Raw genomic sequence first — 16865 nt, forward strand, 5'->3', positions numbered from 1 at the left:
AGCGCGCCATGGAGGAGGAGCCGCGCTGCCCCCACCCACGCATATATGCTGCTTTTGCGCCCAGAGGCGGGGCCTACGCGCCGTATGAGAGTGGGAGATTCCGTGCCTCTTCGCTCAACAGCTTTCCGCCTTATCGACAACCCTCTGTCAATACGCGCGCTGGTTAGGATACCTCTTTGCTCAACATGTTTTTCGCGTATCGGCGGGAGTTTTTCAGCCTCTGTATCGAGGCGCGCTGGCTAGGATTAGTAGGATTCCGTGTCACCTCTTCGCTCAACGTGTTCTCCGCGTATCGGCGGGAGTTTTCGAGCTTCTGACGAGGCCCGCTGTCCAGGATTCCGTGCCTCTTCGCTCAGCAGTTTTTCACCTTACCAACAAGCCTCTGTCGATACGCGCGCTGGCTAGGATTCCGTGCCACCTCTTCGCTCAGCGTGTTCTCCGCGTATCGGCGAGAGTTTTTCAGCCTCTATATCGAGGCGCGCTGGCTAGGATTAATAGGATTCCGTGTCACCTCTTCGCTCAACGTGTTCTCCGCATATCGGCGGGAGTTTTCGAGCTTTTGACGAGGCCCGCTGTTCCAGGATTCCGTGCCTCTTCGCTTAGTAGTTTTCCACCTTACTAACAAGCCTCTGTCGATACGCGCGCTGGCTAGGATTCCGTGCCACCTCTTTGCTCAACATGTTCTCCGCGTATCGGCGGGAGTTTTCGAGCCTCTGACAAAGCGCTGGCTAGGCACGTGGACGTGGTCGTGTCCGTGCTAATCGTGCATTATATATATACCACATTCTTCACCTACAATTTGTGGATGTACAGACATGAATTGGAATGTCATTTCATCAGCAACATCGTAAAATAAACGTGATTTATTTATTCTCAATTTGTGCACGTAGCATAATTAGCACGGTCCACGTTCTCGTGCTATGATTTGATCGACAATGTTATAAGATAGCCGTGGTGCATAGTTTCTTTTTGAAAACGTGGACGTGGGGCGCTAGCGTCCGGGGGAGATCGCCGGTCCCACCCAAGAAGCCGGCGTGGCCCCTCTCACGCTTCTCTCTGTCTTCGCCTTCGCACGTTTTCTACATCCCGTTCGCGCTAACTAGTCCCGCGCGCGAGTCCCGCGACCAGCTGATCGGCACGACGCGTGTGTTGCGGAGGCGTGTCATCGCGCGGAGTGGTGAAGGATGCGGTCGGAGAATGTCAGCTATACGTAGACGCGAGAGATTGGCCGATCAGGGGATCGGAGGCTCTCGATCGCTCGGAGCAGACCGAACTGGAGGATGTCGCGCAGTGGTTGAGTCTCCGTCTGTTCGCGCTCGGAAACGCCAACAGTCGTCGGATGTGACACCTCAGACTCTCGTCGCGTGTCACTCGTGCCAGATTTGTGCCTGATCGCGCCAGTGATGCTTCGACCGCAGCTTCCCACGGTTACGCACGATCGCTCGTGAATACCACTGCCCGACCAGGACATTTCAGGACACTAATTCGTGAGTATCGCTTTCTATGCACGGGGGTGACACACGTGTGACTGACGTGCTTACGTCAGTGCGAGAAATTGCTTTGTTTCACCTGCAGGCTGAGATCGCGAGCAGGAAAATTTTTATCAACGATAAAACGTACGCGCGATACGTGTATGCATAATGTTTAAAAATTTACATATTTACATTTATTTATTATTTCATTACGATATAACGCATTGATCTGCATAATGAAGCAATTATTTTCTGCGGTGTATATATTTTTTGTCTCATATTTTTATTTGCGTCACCTTTGTTTTATAACTCATAGTTTGTTGTCCGTCAGGCGGAGAAATCATGTCGTACTCCATCAATAGACGACCCTTACTGGGAGGTGCGTCCGACAGCGAATTTGAGGATGATTTGGAGACTGAAGATGACCCTAGCATCACAACTCCTGACGAGAAACCATTCTTGAAACCACATGAGCCACATGACAAGTGTGTTCCAGTATTCAAATTTAATTTCATAATTATTAACAAAGTCTGTCCCACCATTTATACCTATAATTTTTTGCATATTTTAGATACAATCTTGCGTACATTGTGTTTTATTTACTCGGAATAAATACAATAATCCCATGGAGTTTTTTCATGACTGCTGAGGACGTAAGTGACGTTTCTTTGTTTTTTTTTTCACCTGCATGTGGAATATTATTATCAGTTTCTTATAACGTATAACATGTTTCTTTCAGTATTGGATGTATAAATTTAGAGAAATTCATGATAACTCGACAAATCTCACTCATACATATGCAGAATTGCTTGAGCAGAAAACAGATCTTCAAGCTAGTTTTACTTCTTATTTAAGTGTAGCCAGCGCATTGCCAAATACTCTGTTTTTAATATTAAATGCATTTATTAGTAGGAGGTAAGTGAAGAATCATTTGTTAAGAAATAACAGACAAGTATACGTTTTCAAAAATGTATGCCACACATTTATTCATAAGAGTGACTCAAAATTTCTTATCTTCTTTTTGCGACTAAATTCATCTTTGAATAATTGAGAGTCCCAGGCTACGTTCGGGAAGCTATCGGCGCTATTATGTCATTCCATCTTTATTGTTAATTAGATGAAAAACAAGGAAAAAACAGCGATAATAGCGCTGATAATCCCCGAACACAGTCCTATACAAGGGAATATTTTACATATTTTATGCAAAAAAAAACATTACCATTTCAATTCTTTTATATTACATAGAAAAATCAGGAAAGTGATTAATAAAATCACGTATCAGAAAGATGGAAGCGATATTTAAAGTCTCTAAATTTCCAGAGTCTCTTTAACTGTAAGAATGGTGGGTTCTCAATGTATAATATTGCTGCTCTTCATCGTGACGACCGTATTTGTCGAGATGAAAACTGACAAATGTAAGCCAGCAAGTTATTTCGTCGATACGTCCACGTTCGCGTAATAATTAGAATTACTTTTACCGCTTCAGAAATAAAAACTAACGATTGTTTCCAGGGCAAAATACATTCCTAATAATTACGTTGACGACAGTTGCGCTTGTAAATGGTGCGTATTATATGCTATTAAATAACGAGGATATGCCAGTAATTTGAAGAGGCAACAATAATATAAATATTCTAGCTGCGAGCGCGATCTTTGGCGGGAGCCTAATGGGTATAGTGGGCAAGTTTTCGCCAGAGTACATAACGGCCATGTCCGGCGGGCAAGCCCTCGGCGGAATAGTTACGGCCATAGCGGAGATATGCTCCTTGTGGATCGGTGCCAGCCCGGTGCTTTCCGGCTTAGTCTATTTCATTATCGGCGACACTATGCTGCTAATGTCGCTGATCGCGTATGTCCTTTTGGAGCGAGCGGTGAGTCAATTTCGTTTACCTCGGAATTAACTTATCATCTTACTGCGTTTCCGTCAATCCGGATCAGTGCGGGTGTCACATGCAAAACAATGAGATCATCAGACACACTTATTGTCCCGCTGTCACGATGATGCATGCGGCGCAAGTGTTTTACAAATGTATGATAAGCTACTTATGATAATAATCAAAATATTATACACATTCCACAACGTGTTACACGTATGATCTGTTGGAGAGAGAGATTACACATGACTCATTTAATATGGCTTTTAAATGGCTTCCAAAAGCATTCCTGACCTCTCGCACGTTTCTTTTCACAGAGCCAATTTCGTTAATTAGATTATAAACAAGAGGCTCAGTTTGGGAGTCGGTGCTCTACAGCGTTCTTCTTCCTTTTACAGCCATTCTTCAGGCATCACACGGTAGAGAAAGTACCTGAATTAGATTCTGATTATTCCATAAATGGGGAAGTCAGCTTCTCGACGGGGGGTCCGAGCGTGTCCTACACGCGGATTGCAAAGAGGATCTGGCATTACGGCGTCAGCTTATTCTTAATATTTTTCGTAACGCTGGCTATATACCCGGCGGTCACCGTGCTGGTGGAGAGCGAATACAAGGGCAAAGGCTACGCATGGAACGGTAATCTCGAATCCTCATACATATATTCAATATGCTTTGTAGATCTCAATGAATTTGTGAACATAAATATGAAACGACTTTCCAGACATATACTTTGTACCTGTGGTTACGTACCTTATCTTCAGTGCGGGCGATTATGCGGGAAGAGTGTTATGCGGTGTTCTTCAATGGGTGAGAATCTTAGTTTTTACGATTTGCAAACACTCGTTTATGCGATGCTTATCGGGTTTTTATCATTACAGCCGAAAGGCAGGCCGTGGCTCGTGATGTTTTTGAGCGTCGCTAGATGTATTTTTATACCTGCGCTCCTGTTTTGCAACGCGCAACCGAGGCATCATCTACCCGTTTACATTCACAGTGATATATATTACATCCTAATAACCGTTGCGTTCGCCATCACCAATGGCTATCTCTGTAATTTAACGTTCATTCTCGCGCCCACGTAAGTATATTTTCAACAAATAAAACTCGGTTGACCGCAAGAGATTGCTCCTTACAATCGTATGCATTTACTTTACAGAGTCGTAGACAGTCAGGAAAAGGAAATTGCGTCTGCGATGATGGGCGCTTTCTTGGGTATAGGATTGGCATCTGGCGCCACGCTCAGTTTATACATGGTGAAGGCTCTTTAATGTTCAGTCCCTTTAACTGTAGACGAATGTAAATTAATGACATGACCTCACTGCCCTTTGTACAGAATTAAGGAGCGAGAGTATTTTATGATTATTAGCTTTTAAATGTGTAATAACGGTTAGTATAAATGAGATCGAGCTCTCGGTAAAACATTGCAGTTACGATTTTTTTCCGTGAAGAACTTTCTCGGCGCTGATTTCTGCAGTGTTTTATTGAAAATCTGAACGGTTCTACATTAGAAATATAATTTTTATGACTGTTTTTTAATTCATCTGTTTACTACTGGTCCCTTCCACTTAGCGACACAAGCGTCTTTTTTCAACATCCAGTGTCGACAAAGATAGAGCATAACGCTAAACAGAAGGCACCATACAATTGCATGGTGCAATTTCGTATTAACGTATTTGACTGTACAAGACATACTAATTGACGAGATTACAAATTAAATTACGAGATTAAAATTTGTCAAATTATTAGAGACAATGTTGAAGTTATGCATAAATTTTATTCCTAGAGATTTATATATAATTTATGATACATTTATTATCTTAGGATAAAATGTATGTAACTACAAATGTTTACATTTACATATGACATCACAGAAACAAGTATACTTACGAATTATTTGAGACTCTGATATCATTGTACATTGTAAATTATGTACATTTACTTTTAAATATAGCATCTAATTTAGAAAAAAAAAGTACAGTAATTGAAGCGAAAAATAGAAGAGATATACATACAATAAGTAAAGATTATAATAGTAGTCTCGTTACAAATAGATATATAAACAATTTTATGTATGTTAATAAATAAAATACTCAATGACATAGCCGTCGTCGTTTATTTTGTAAAATAATCTTAAAAACATATAAAGAAATTATTATGATAAATAAGTTACGATTTAGAGATATTATTATTATATCAAAGTTTTAAGCAGATGCAAGTGACAAATTTACTATTTGGAAAAGCATTAGTGTTTAAGTTTTATTTTTCTTTTTCTGAACTTTGTATAATTTACTTTTAAGCTGGAAAACTTTGTCAATCAATATAATTACATGTCTACATACAAAACCAAATCTTTTCCAAGTTACAGCAATATCTAGTTCCCTTGTGAAACAAAATCTGATAACAGAAGTTACAGTTTCATATACTACAAGATGGCAAGCTCGAAAATATATATATATAACTATTAGATTAATCTACTAGATTAATTTTTATAATGATTTGTAACAACAAATTTGCTGTGCAAGGGTGTGTCAGCGTAATGCTTATAGACTGTGATACAATTTAAATTATATATATATCATAGATATACATTATAAATATTTTTTTACGTGAATAGTGAGTGGTTTTCGCGATGTCAAAATATTAAATTGATATCAAAATGATGAACTAATTCAAGAAACCATAAACATAAATAAAAAACAAACATAAAAAAATGGCGCTCACTTATTGGAGCTCGCACGTGCCTCATGATCGACGGTACTGTCGTTCCTTGTCGGTGAGAGGGACAAACACCACGCCTATCAGGGATCGCTGCTTGATCTTGCCGTCCAGAGTCTTGTCGATTTGCATTAGGGTTTGATCCGAATTCTCTGGACCCATGGGCACTATTAAACGTCCGCCAGGTGCCAATTGATCTATCAACTGACAGAAGACGATAAATATCGTAGCGTTCGTCCTGGGCATAATGTTACGGGAGTAATTCCGAGCGATTTTTCTTACCGGTTGCGGCATATCTTTGGCGGCCGCTCCCACGTGAATAGCGTCGTACGGTCCACGACTGGGATATCCCAATCTCCCGTCACCAACTGAGAAAGGGCAATCACGAAAATCATTTCATTAAATCACTAATCATCACATGGAGAAATTCGTGACACGTCGAACAGTACATGTGTTTATTTGAAAGTACATATAGACGTTTGCACTCACCAACCAATTCCACGCGTCCGTCGGTCAAAAGTTCCGGATGGTCGTGCCGGATGTTCTCTTCGGCCATCGCTCGAAGCTCTGGAATGTGATCGATTCCAACGGCGACCCCCTGTGGTCCCATCATCAGGGCCATGCATGCTGTCAAGTATCCGGATCCAGAGCCAACGTCCAGCGCCCTTGTGCCGTTATGCAGCTTTTCTTCAAGCAATTCCAGGGCATACGCGTGCTAAAGAATTTCCGTTTGTCTTCCAACTTGTAATTTCCTTTTCAGTGTGTTTTTTTTTTTTTTTTAATCAGTGCGTATACATCGATTTAATTACTATCTCAGCAGTAAGTTGCTTTTACTCTTAAACGATTGAACGAGACTCTGTTGCGAGCTATCTTTTTATCTCACAATGTGAAACCCGAGTATTGACTTGCAGACATTACATGACATTGACGGCTTTCGTACACGTGGGGAAAAGAATACATTGTATTATATACCATGTGGGGAGCGCTGATGGTGACGCCGTAGCCGATCCCTTGTGGTGCGTCTATGTAGGCATGGCTGGGATGAGTGTATTTTCCTCTGTCCACAGAACTCATTACGTCAAACACTCCGTCAGATTTGATCACCCTCGAGCCTGAAATCATTTTACCACGCAATATGTATCGCTTTCACTGAATGGCATAAAACACAAACAATAATAAGTGAGAATGCAAAAAATAAAGAATTTAAATTTTTACCACGCTAATATATATGTATCGTAATTTCCACTGAATAACATGAATCGTAAACTGAATCGTAAACAATAGGTGAGAATGCAAAAAAAAATAAGGAATTTAATTTTTTTTACGTTAATTTCTTATATACATTCCAGCTGTTGCACATAGGCTGCATTTGAGAAATATGCTATATTACGTGTCATTTCGACCTTGTTTTACGCCCAATAAACGATAAAGATAAAATGATACAATACGGCATGCTCCTCGAAAACGCGTGTAAACATGCGCATTTATTTTCCTCAAACACTAAAAAAATTGCTCTAAATTCAAACGCAAAAAACGCGAAAGGGCAACAGCTGTCCATTTTTGTGAATCTAATCTCACGACCTGGGCTGTAAATCAGATTGTAAATACATATTGCATAAACTGCGTTGCAATTCCAGATCAATCTCTCCCGAGACGGGGAGAGGCAGCGTGCGGCGGTCTCCGACAGAGGGGGGGGGGAGAGGATGGGGGGGCGCGCCGATGACACAACATTGCATAACCCGCGCGTATATCGTATCACTTACGCCGCAGATGCTGTACGAGCTCCTGATTGTTCCTGCCACGATAACGCCCGTACGTGGCCATGTCGCGGGCGATCGCGACGGGCGACAGGATCGCGAGCGTCGCGCAAAGGCACTCGACGATCCGAATCTTGGAGAGATGCGTGGCGGCCGGCGTGTCGGGAGCGACAGGTGGAGGCCGCGGGCGACCTGTCGACCACGTTGCGAGAACTCGGCACTCGGCGACTCCCGGAGCGGTGCGCGTCCACGACGCGCGTTATAATCCGATCCGAGGAATTGTCAACACCCAACGATCGTTCCGCTTCCTTTCTCGCTTCGGATTTTAGCGGAACGCCGATGCGATTTTACGCATCAGCTCCGAGTCGCCTCCCGTCGCCTCTCGTGAGCGCCGACGACGATCGAAACGTCGCCGATTCGGAACTGGACGGTGGACCGACGCTCGCCGCGGATTCCGGGACAGCCGGCGCTGTTGAGCAATAATCGCTGGCTCGCACGCTCGCGACCTTCGTCCCGTCCCGGCGTTGCTGTTGCAGAAACGTTCGCGCGCGAAACGTCACGCTGCGCACGTCTCGCGCTTTTAAAAATAGACGAAGGGGGGCCGCGCCACGCCGCCAGTCGACCGCGCCGCGCGGGTACACTCCCTCGTCGTACGCAAGCGGCCCGAGAGGCGAACCCCGATTGGTGGACGCTTCCGCGGATCGATCGCCCGCGAGTTTCGCTTGGAATTCGAGAATCGCGACGGTGCGCTCGATCGCGCGCGGCTGGCTCTCTTCACTTTAATAATCCGCATATACGATAAAGAAACGTATAGAACTCGAACGTTTTAGTTTTTACCGCAATAAAGTTGGAAGTTTACGTTCAAGTAGAAAGATAATTTATTTCTCTCTTATAATATGGTTTTTCTTAAAAGATACTCGTTCATATAAATAAGTGCAATCCTTTAACACAAAAAAGTCGAAATTGATGATACAATACGAGCAGTTAGAAATACATAAATAAGGTGTTCCTGCACCAAGCGACAAAACTATAAGTTTAAGATAATGTAAAACTGTATTTTACCCCGTTACATTATTAAACATTTGTGTCCTTATTGTTAATTTCATTCCTTTTAATTCTTCCCCATATTTTAACGGAAGTTTCAGAATCAAGACATTTATGGAACAAAAATATTAGTATTACATGATAACAGACCGTGATAACGCGATAGCATCAAGCGATCACGTATATATGCAGCCGCGACTGCAATATGTTAATTTGACGGACGAAATGAAACGGGTGGGAAGGAATTAAGCGTCAGGGTATGTACAAAATATATATATAGTTTATTGATATATCCCCAATTGTGAAGACGACGTGTATACTCCATTATCTACGCATGCGTGAAAACAATTAGTTCGTGGATACAAAAATTTTGACTAGTTAAACAAATTCGGGTTCGTTACGCGCTCGATTTTTAATCGTCCTCAGTTTCGTCAATTTTGCGGTGTTTTTTTTTTCTTTCCCGCCCGCGTGACACCTCACCTTAATGGCTCTAATTACGTAATTGAGTGGTGGGATCCGTGAGAGGAACGTAAGAGACTTGCATCAGTTTCTTCTTCGTGATCGCGCCGTCCGCGCTCTTGTCCACCTGCAGCAGGTCTTGGAACCTTTGCAGGCCTTCTATGGCCACGACCGGGCAGATCAGTCGGCCTCCGGGAGCCAGTTGGTCTATCAACTGCAAGAGTCGAGCATCGCTTTATCCATCGCGTGTATCGCAATCTACACTGAGAAAAGAAGTCTGGTAATAGCAGCCCAATGTAATTTTTTTAGCATATATCGGTGCAACATTAAGTAAATATTATCAAACATAATAATAGTGACCTAACCAGCCGTTTGGTATAACAATTATCAAATATTATCAATATTTGCAAAAGTAAAATTAGAATTTTAATTATATTAACCGAATATTTGTTTGCAACTATCTCACCGAAGCTTCGTAATCGTTATCTAGGCTCGATTATTACTACTAGACTTTTTTCTCTCAGTGTAACATCTAATTCTTTTTTCTTTCCTGGACTGCGTTACAAGGGCCGCCCCTTGATCTGTGCTTACCGTCTGCGGTAAAGCTTCGGCCGCTGCTCCAACGTGTATAGCGTTGTAAGGTCCGTCAGCAGGGTGTCCCAATCTGCCGTCTCCCACTAGGCGCATTCATAATGACCTGTCGTTAGTCGGCAGTTCTTTATCTTTTACCTTTACAGCAAAGCCACACAGTCGGTGGACAGTGTTCCGTTCGACTCTTCACGGCAACGTACATACCTACTCCACGTGGATGGATCACGAGTATTTTTTTATTCGGACTATGCAATACATGTGATACTTCATGAACGTTTTTTTTTCTCTCTCTCGTCTCGTGCGACGAGATTTTCTTTTTTCTTTTTTTTTTTGTTTGTTTACACGGAGTTTCATGACAATGAGACGTGAAGGAATGGACGTAACATTGACGAGAGAAGGAGCTTCGACTGTCGTTGAGTGAGACGGGACCGGTCAGGGGGAACGGGGGGATTCTAAAACGTTTAAAACGAGAGCACCCGGCCAGCTTACCCACGAACTTGATGCGGTCCTCCTTGAGGAAGTGCGGATTGTCCTCGCGCACGTTCCTGGTGGAGATCTCTATGAGCTCGGGGATATGCTCGATGCCTATCACGCGCCCCCGCGAGCCCACCATGAACGCCATGCAGGCGGACAGATAGCCCGAGCCCGAGCCGACGTCGAGTGCCTTGGCGCCGTCGGCGAGCTGATCGGAGAGGATGGACAGCGCGTACGCGTGCTGCAAAAGAGAGATCGGCGTGACTTATCGGACCCCATCACCGAGCGGAGTTGAATTTCAAGAAATGTATATTATATCTACAGTGACAATTATCTGCGCGACGCGTCAATATTGTTGCGCGGAAAGTCTTCAGTCGTCAAGCCAAATATGTTTAACATAAATAACGTAAAAATAAGATAAGAAGGTTACTCGGCGATAGCCCCATTTCAAACCGCGCGTTCCTTACAATTGTTTCCATCAACTTCATGTACGTATATACATATAGACGTTCGTTTATAATATTCAAGTGTATTGATTTTTATCGTAACAAATTGTTAAGATATCCGCGCCAAGCAGCGCTAAACGAAAAATTTGCTCGCTAGAGTTCTACGTTTACCATGAAATCAAGCAGATAATTAAAATCAATAGTTTAAATTACTGCTTTCGCATGAAGATTTATATGTTTCACGGCTGTGCAAATGTAGTTTCTGTATCCATACTGTATAATACTTGACGTAAAAACACCACGGCAAGATGATCCATACAAATTTATAATCGCAATACAAACATCTGTTTCGCAGAACAGAAAATAGATGAGGCGTACATACACACACTTACCATGTGCGGCGCACTGATGGTCACGTTGTAGCCGATTCTTCTGGGACGATCGAGATAAGGGTCCGGTTCGTGGCAGTATTTCGCTCTGTCAACAGCGAGCATGGCGGCTTCTGCCCGGTCCGTTGCCAGTATGCCAGCATCTGCGAATAATCTGTCCCTATAATTGCCGTACAAAGCCAATTGCGTGACTGTAACTAATCGCGGTTGGGCGCTCCGGCGTAAATGAAATTTAAGCTGCGACAACCAAAAGGCCGTCCTGCTCCCGGAGGCGTTTCGCGTCTCCCGCGACGAGCGAGGACGCAAAGGGTCATTTACCTTTCAGCTTCGTCACCATCTCTTGGTTCGTAGTGCCGTTGCAGTGCCATGCCATGCTTCGCGGACTGTCGACCCACCGCGCGATCCACCGGGGAGGGCAGTCTCGTAGCGCAGCCGAGAGGACCTGCTTTCGCATAAAACGAGACACACACAGATGATCGCGAATGACAACAGAGACGACGACGACGACGACGACGACGCATGACAACGCTCGCCGACCGATCGATCTAATTCAGGTCGCCTTAACCTCTGGCGATAATTAACGATCGACGGGACGGTGTGTTTGACAAGCGGCTGATAAAAACGAGCGCACCTTGAAAGCTTCAGGGGAGCCTCATTTGTCGCGGAACGTCCTCATTCCTCTGATTCCTCCCGTACGCGTGCCTAATATGGCCGTGGCGTGATGACACACAGGTAGAGCGACCTTAAGGGAGTACCGCTGGTGGGGGGACGAGCAGCGGGAGTAGGGAGGGGGGAGGGAGACGAACAGCTGATGCGGTGACTATCGATCGCCTCGTGGCGCGAGACAGGAGCGCGGATTTAAATCTACTCGAGTACGCGTAAAACTTCGACATGAAAAATTCTACAACTGTAAAAATGTTAACGTGAAGCATCGCATAAATTATTGACGCCAGCTTTCTCAATTCGATCTAAAGATCGCAAGAAAACAGCGAAGGTAGAGAATTAGGAATAGTTTTAAATGCAATTTCAAAAAGCTACACAGTCATTTTATTGACTGGATAAAATCTTAATTTAAGATCCAACTTAAGACAATTTTAATAAGTACAAGGTTGGACTATTCATAGCCCGATAGATGATTTAAAAATATAAAATCTTATACTTAAGATCGTCTCGAGTCGAATTTTAGCAAGCGTCAAAATTTCACTCAATGAGATGACGGCACTGCTTCTCGAGATCTTTAGAAAGTTTAGAACGAACTTAAATATAGTGGTCAAACTTATAAATATCCTCCTCGGACGTAACTTCAATCGGTTATTCGCGCGCAGACTCATTCGACAACAATATTCGAGAATTTCCGTTTCTTCAACTTGACGCTTCGAACATATGATTAGCCAATTTTGTACTTTGACGCGCGTCGAACGCGATGCACAGGATTTGAATTCAAAGATGTCTCGGTGGATTTCTGGAATCGGCTTTTCTTTAATAAGGAAAATAAAAAAAAGGAAATTCTAAAAAGGGAATCGTTTCTGAACGGAACGAGCAGAACTCGAATACGACTTTGGGACACCTCGACGTTAAAAAAAATCACATTATCGTGCGACAAATTGTGTACAAGAAATGTAAGCGCCAGTTTTCCGCGTCGTAATTATAGCGCGCTGCGAGTCGTAATTTTATCAATTAATCACAAATCGCGCCGTTGGACAGCGATGGTAAATTAACTCTCTTCCGTAACCCAGCGCGAGATGCAACGGCAGTAAATCATTGCAATACATTCTCACACGACACGATGATTTAGAATGAGAGACGCGAGATAAAGGAAACTGTATTCCGCTCGAACCGGCGCGGCGAACCTGTGCAAAAACCTCTGCGCAAAAAAAAAAGTTTTACGTCATGATAGCTTGACGTTAAGCATATATGACGTGCCAACAATGGTATCTTGATATCTTTAAAAAGGACTTTTTAATTTACACGATTCGATGTCAATTTCGATCTTGTCTTTCACATTCGCATGTAAACTATAAATACTAAAAATAAAATTATATATGTTCTATTGTATTATAAAAAGAATATTATAAAAAGAATTTGAAGTTTAGATCAAGGAACAAATTTTAAACCTCAAGTATGTACCTCAAGAAGTTACAGTCATTTCATTATATTGAAAATTTTAATACTGTAAAAATTTAAAATGTGAAGTATAAGATCGGAATTATAGTCCCATATAGACTTACGATAAAATTGTATTAAAGATCGTTCTAAGATCTAAAAATAAAATGATTGTGCGTTATGGCGCAAGAAGCGAAAATTTATCAAGATTCACATATATATGCTTGTACACATATCTTTGGCGTATTCGGGGCTTTGATATTTACAAAGCTAAGATACGGTTATCGATTCTATCAGAGTCTAATAGACTTCTTTAAGTCGATGATGGATCCGATAAAGTGGAATGTTTGCCGTGTACACAGAATATTGTGTGCTTATTATTTACGCGATTTCATTAACGAGTGACAACGAGATAAGGATACATGCCCCTTCCTGACAAGAATTTCCGCGTGAATAGCGATCGCTATAAATCGAATTACGGCTCGTACGCGGGTAGAGTGCGAAACGGGCTGCGTGTACCAATGCATTGGTACTCCGCGAATTTAATTTCTCGCCTATCCCTGGCTCGAGGCCGATAAATAATCGCGAAACTGCCGGTGCGGTCGGGTCCGTTTAGAAAAACGTGCGATGGAGAAGCGTGAGAAACCGCCGGAGGAGCCGGGGAAGTTGAGGCAGTTCCTTGCCGCGGTAGTCGGTAAGTTCGAGAGGAGAGAAAGCCCCTTCTCGGAGGCTCTTCCTCGAGGAACAGAAGAGATATGCGTGACGGCTTCAATTAAACGGTGCGAGATCCCCGTAATCGGTAAAGGAGAGAAACTTCCTTCGTGGTGGTCCTCCGATAGATGCGAACAACCCTTAAAAGACAGAAGAATTATAAAGAGGACGCGCGAAAATAAAATCGTGTCTGCATTTTTAAGCGATTGATATTTTAAGCGGTGTGATGCAAGTGATTGTTCTAAATAAATTAGATTATTCGTAGAATTTATCGGCGTTATGTCAATGATACTAACAAAGTGACACTTAATAAAAAAATTATAATATAATAGGAATATGTGCCTGATATATTAAGAAGTCTTTGTTTGAGCAACATCACTTTTTCATCTATAGAAATTCCGCGATATGTATTTGCAGTAAATCAGCTGGCGCTGTCCTATGGGATCGTGATGGGATGGCCGTCGCCGTCGGCTCCGCAGCTGCAAAGTCCTTCGTCACCCGTGGGGGATGAGCCCATGACGGACGCCGGCGTGTCCTGGCTGACTGGCATTTTGTGCCTGAGCGGCACCGCCATGACCGTGGTGATGTCGGTGATACCGGTGGACAAGTTTAGCCGGAAGAGATTCTGCTACGTGTTAACGTTGCCGATAATAATCGCCTGGCTGCTGATCACGTTCGCCACCGATCACACGTACATCTACGTGTCGCGGGCCCTGACCGGCATTGCTGGCGGCTGCACGTTCGTCCTCCTGCCGAGCTACGTGTCGGAAATTTCGTCCGACAGCATCCGCGGGATGTTGGCGACTATCCTGGTATTTTCCGTGAACTTCGGAATACTGGTGGCTTACATCCTGGGTGGCGTAATGTCCTTCCGCGCCCTACCCGTGGCCGTTATAGCGTTAATTGTTTTGTTCCTCATCACCTTCATCTTCCTGCCGGAGTCGCCGGTCTACCTGGTGCGGCAAAATCGTATGCACGAAGCGATTAGGTAAATAAAGGAACGAAGAAAGAAATATTCTCCTTAAAAGCGTTAAACACGAAGGAACGTTGCAATTTGCATTTTCTAGATCATTGAAGTGGTTGAAAGCTGGGAACAGTCAGGCAGCGGAACGTGAGCTGTCGCACATACAGTTGCAAATCAAGGAGACCGCGTCTATGAAATCCGCCAAGTATTCGGATTTGTTTAGAGACAGAGCGACGATCAAAGGACTGATAATCGTTCTGGGTTTGTACGTCGGCCAACAATTTTGCGGGATCTTTGCGATGGTAATTATCAGTGACGGAGATAACATGAACATTTAATGCACTAATTGCTATTATGATCCTTCAAGTTCGCTTTCTTGAAATCTACAAGTGGAACAGTAATTCAATGTATCGACGTTACGACAAAAGTTTTACGTAAAACGAGCTTACTTTTTATAAAACGTGAGTTTCCCCGATTTTTCCAGATCAGCAACACAGAGACTATCTTCAAAATGTCGGGCAGTTCGTTATCACCGAACGCGTCGTCCATCATCGTAGCGACCATGCAGATTCTCGGCTCGGTAGTGGCGATGTTCCTGGTGGAGCGTGCGGGCAGACGGCTCCTGATCCTCCTGTCCTGCGTGGGTATGTGCGTGTGCCACTGCGTAATAGGCACATTCTGTTACCTTCAGACCCTCCAATACGACGTGTCCGCCTATTCGTGGATACCGGTGGTGGCACTGTCCACCTTCATACTGGTATATTCCTTCGGTATGGGCAACGGACCCGTCGTGGTGATGTCCGAGATATTCAGCCGTGACGTGGCCAGCCTGGCCTCGGCCGTGTCTCTCATTGCCAGCTGGGGAAGCGCCTTCGTCATGACAAAGGGCTTCACCGATCTCGTCGCTCTGCTAGACATGCACGGCTGCTTCTACCTCCTCGCCACCTTCTGCGTGTCCAATTTCGTGTTCTACTTCATGCTGCTGCCGGAGACGAAAGGACGAAGGCGCGAGGACATTGTGGATGAACTTAATGGCGCGCGGTGTAAAAATAAGGACAGTGTTAAGCATGTCATTGGGACGGATTCAGTGCATGCGGCGTATGTGTGAAAGTGTTACTTCCAAGGGACTACGTCTCTCCGCGGGATCCGAACTAGAAATACTAACGAAAACTATTAATACTAGCGAAAACACTTTCATTATTTAAGTTCTTTTTGTTGACATTGTTCATCCTGTATATAGCTTTAGAAAGAAGTTTACGTGTTGTCGGTTTCTTAAGAATCACTTCCTTTACGCTGATATGTGCAATACTCGCAAGTTTTAGTCCTTACATTCCATTCATATCGTTACATTTATTCATTAATCAAAATTTAAAATAGTTGCTCAAGTGTTATGCTTAAAAGTATTACGCTTTATTAAAAAATATGACTCAATGTATTGCGAAAACAAAATGATTAATTAAATATAATAATTAAATATATTAAAATCATTTTGTTTAGATAAAAAGGAGACGAGTTTCGCGTCATTTACTTTAACTGGTTGAACTGTTGCCTGAAATTTTATTTTATTAACATGAAACTACTTATCGCGGAAAATGCGTAAATTTTTGTAATCTCATATATTATCAGGCAAGTGTGTCTCATAGCACACAAAATGCTAATTTCAAGGATTGACGTGATATATGGCACGACAAATATGACAAAACTGATAATATTAACGATGTCAATAATATTCAAACGATGATATAAACGAGAATGTGTATAAATATTCACTAATTCGTTGGTTTTAATAACAAAATTATTATTATAGATAAGAACAAAGATTGTATAAAAAGATATGTAGATATTTTACAATAATTTGCTCTAAGT

The 16865-nt window shown here is 43.1% G+C and overlaps 4 protein-coding genes across 9 annotated transcripts; 2 read left to right on the forward strand and 2 right to left on the reverse strand.

Moving 5' to 3' along the window:
* The first annotated feature begins 1186 nt into the window (after window positions 1–1186).
* LOC105452173 (equilibrative nucleoside transporter 1) lies at window positions 1187–5447 on the forward strand. Its single transcript, XM_011693069.1, has 11 exons — window positions 1187–1487; window positions 1804–1957; window positions 2044–2125; window positions 2212–2387; window positions 2793–2887; window positions 2985–3035; window positions 3111–3343; window positions 3745–3982; window positions 4068–4153; window positions 4225–4424; window positions 4503–5447. The coding sequence occupies exons 2-11, from the start codon at window positions 1815–1817 to the stop codon at window positions 4612–4614; spliced, it is 1416 nt and encodes a 471-aa protein (XP_011691371.1). The 5' UTR covers window positions 1187–1487; window positions 1804–1814; the 3' UTR covers window positions 4615–5447.
* A 344-nt stretch (window positions 5448–5791) lies between these two features.
* On the reverse strand, window positions 5792–9401 carry LOC105452208 (protein-L-isoaspartate(D-aspartate) O-methyltransferase-like). Of its 4 annotated transcripts, none has more exons than XM_011693124.1 (5): window positions 9343–9401; window positions 7034–7173; window positions 6551–6776; window positions 6344–6429; window positions 5792–6265 (listed from the first exon to the last, which is right to left on the reverse strand). In XM_011693124.1, the coding sequence occupies exons 2-5, from the start codon at window positions 7133–7135 to the stop codon at window positions 6089–6091; spliced, it is 591 nt and encodes a 196-aa protein (XP_011691426.1). In that variant the 5' UTR covers window positions 7136–7173; window positions 9343–9401; the 3' UTR covers window positions 5792–6088. The 4 variants fall into 4 exon arrangements, with proteins under 4 accessions (XP_011691426.1, XP_011691418.1, XP_011691447.1 ...); XM_011693116.1 differs by lacking the exon at window positions 9343–9401 and adding an exon at window positions 7825–8390; XM_011693145.1 differs by lacking the exon at window positions 9343–9401 and adding an exon at window positions 7387–7661.
* LOC105452191 (protein-L-isoaspartate(D-aspartate) O-methyltransferase-like) lies at window positions 9121–11988 on the reverse strand. 3 transcript variants are annotated; one of them, XM_011693100.1, is made up of 6 exons: window positions 11853–11988; window positions 11540–11663; window positions 11225–11364; window positions 10402–10627; window positions 9913–9998; window positions 9121–9584 (listed from the first exon to the last, which is right to left on the reverse strand). In XM_011693100.1, the coding sequence occupies exons 2-6, from the start codon at window positions 11592–11594 to the stop codon at window positions 9357–9359; spliced, it is 735 nt and encodes a 244-aa protein (XP_011691402.1). In that variant the 5' UTR covers window positions 11595–11663; window positions 11853–11988; the 3' UTR covers window positions 9121–9356. The 3 variants fall into 3 exon arrangements, with proteins under 3 accessions (XP_011691402.1, XP_011691394.1, XP_011691409.1); XM_011693092.1 differs by having other exon boundaries at window positions 9121–9535; window positions 11540–11986; XM_011693107.1 differs by having other exon boundaries at window positions 9488–9579; window positions 11540–11988.
* A 1797-nt stretch (window positions 11989–13785) lies between these two features.
* On the forward strand, window positions 13786–16826 carry LOC105452183 (facilitated trehalose transporter Tret1-like). The gene is made up of 4 exons (XM_011693079.1): window positions 13786–14018; window positions 14453–15023; window positions 15103–15301; window positions 15484–16826. Exons 1-4 carry the CDS (start codon window positions 13952–13954, stop codon window positions 16105–16107), a joined length of 1461 nt encoding a protein of 486 aa, XP_011691381.1. The 5' UTR covers window positions 13786–13951; the 3' UTR covers window positions 16108–16826.
* The last annotated feature ends 39 nt before the right edge of the window (window positions 16827–16865 follow it).

This window comes from Wasmannia auropunctata, unplaced genomic scaffold, assembly GCF_000956235.1.
Source record: "Wasmannia auropunctata unplaced genomic scaffold, wasmannia.A_1.0 LD336106.1, whole genome shotgun sequence".
In the NCBI taxonomy this organism is placed as follows: domain Eukaryota; kingdom Metazoa; phylum Arthropoda; class Insecta; order Hymenoptera; family Formicidae; genus Wasmannia; species Wasmannia auropunctata.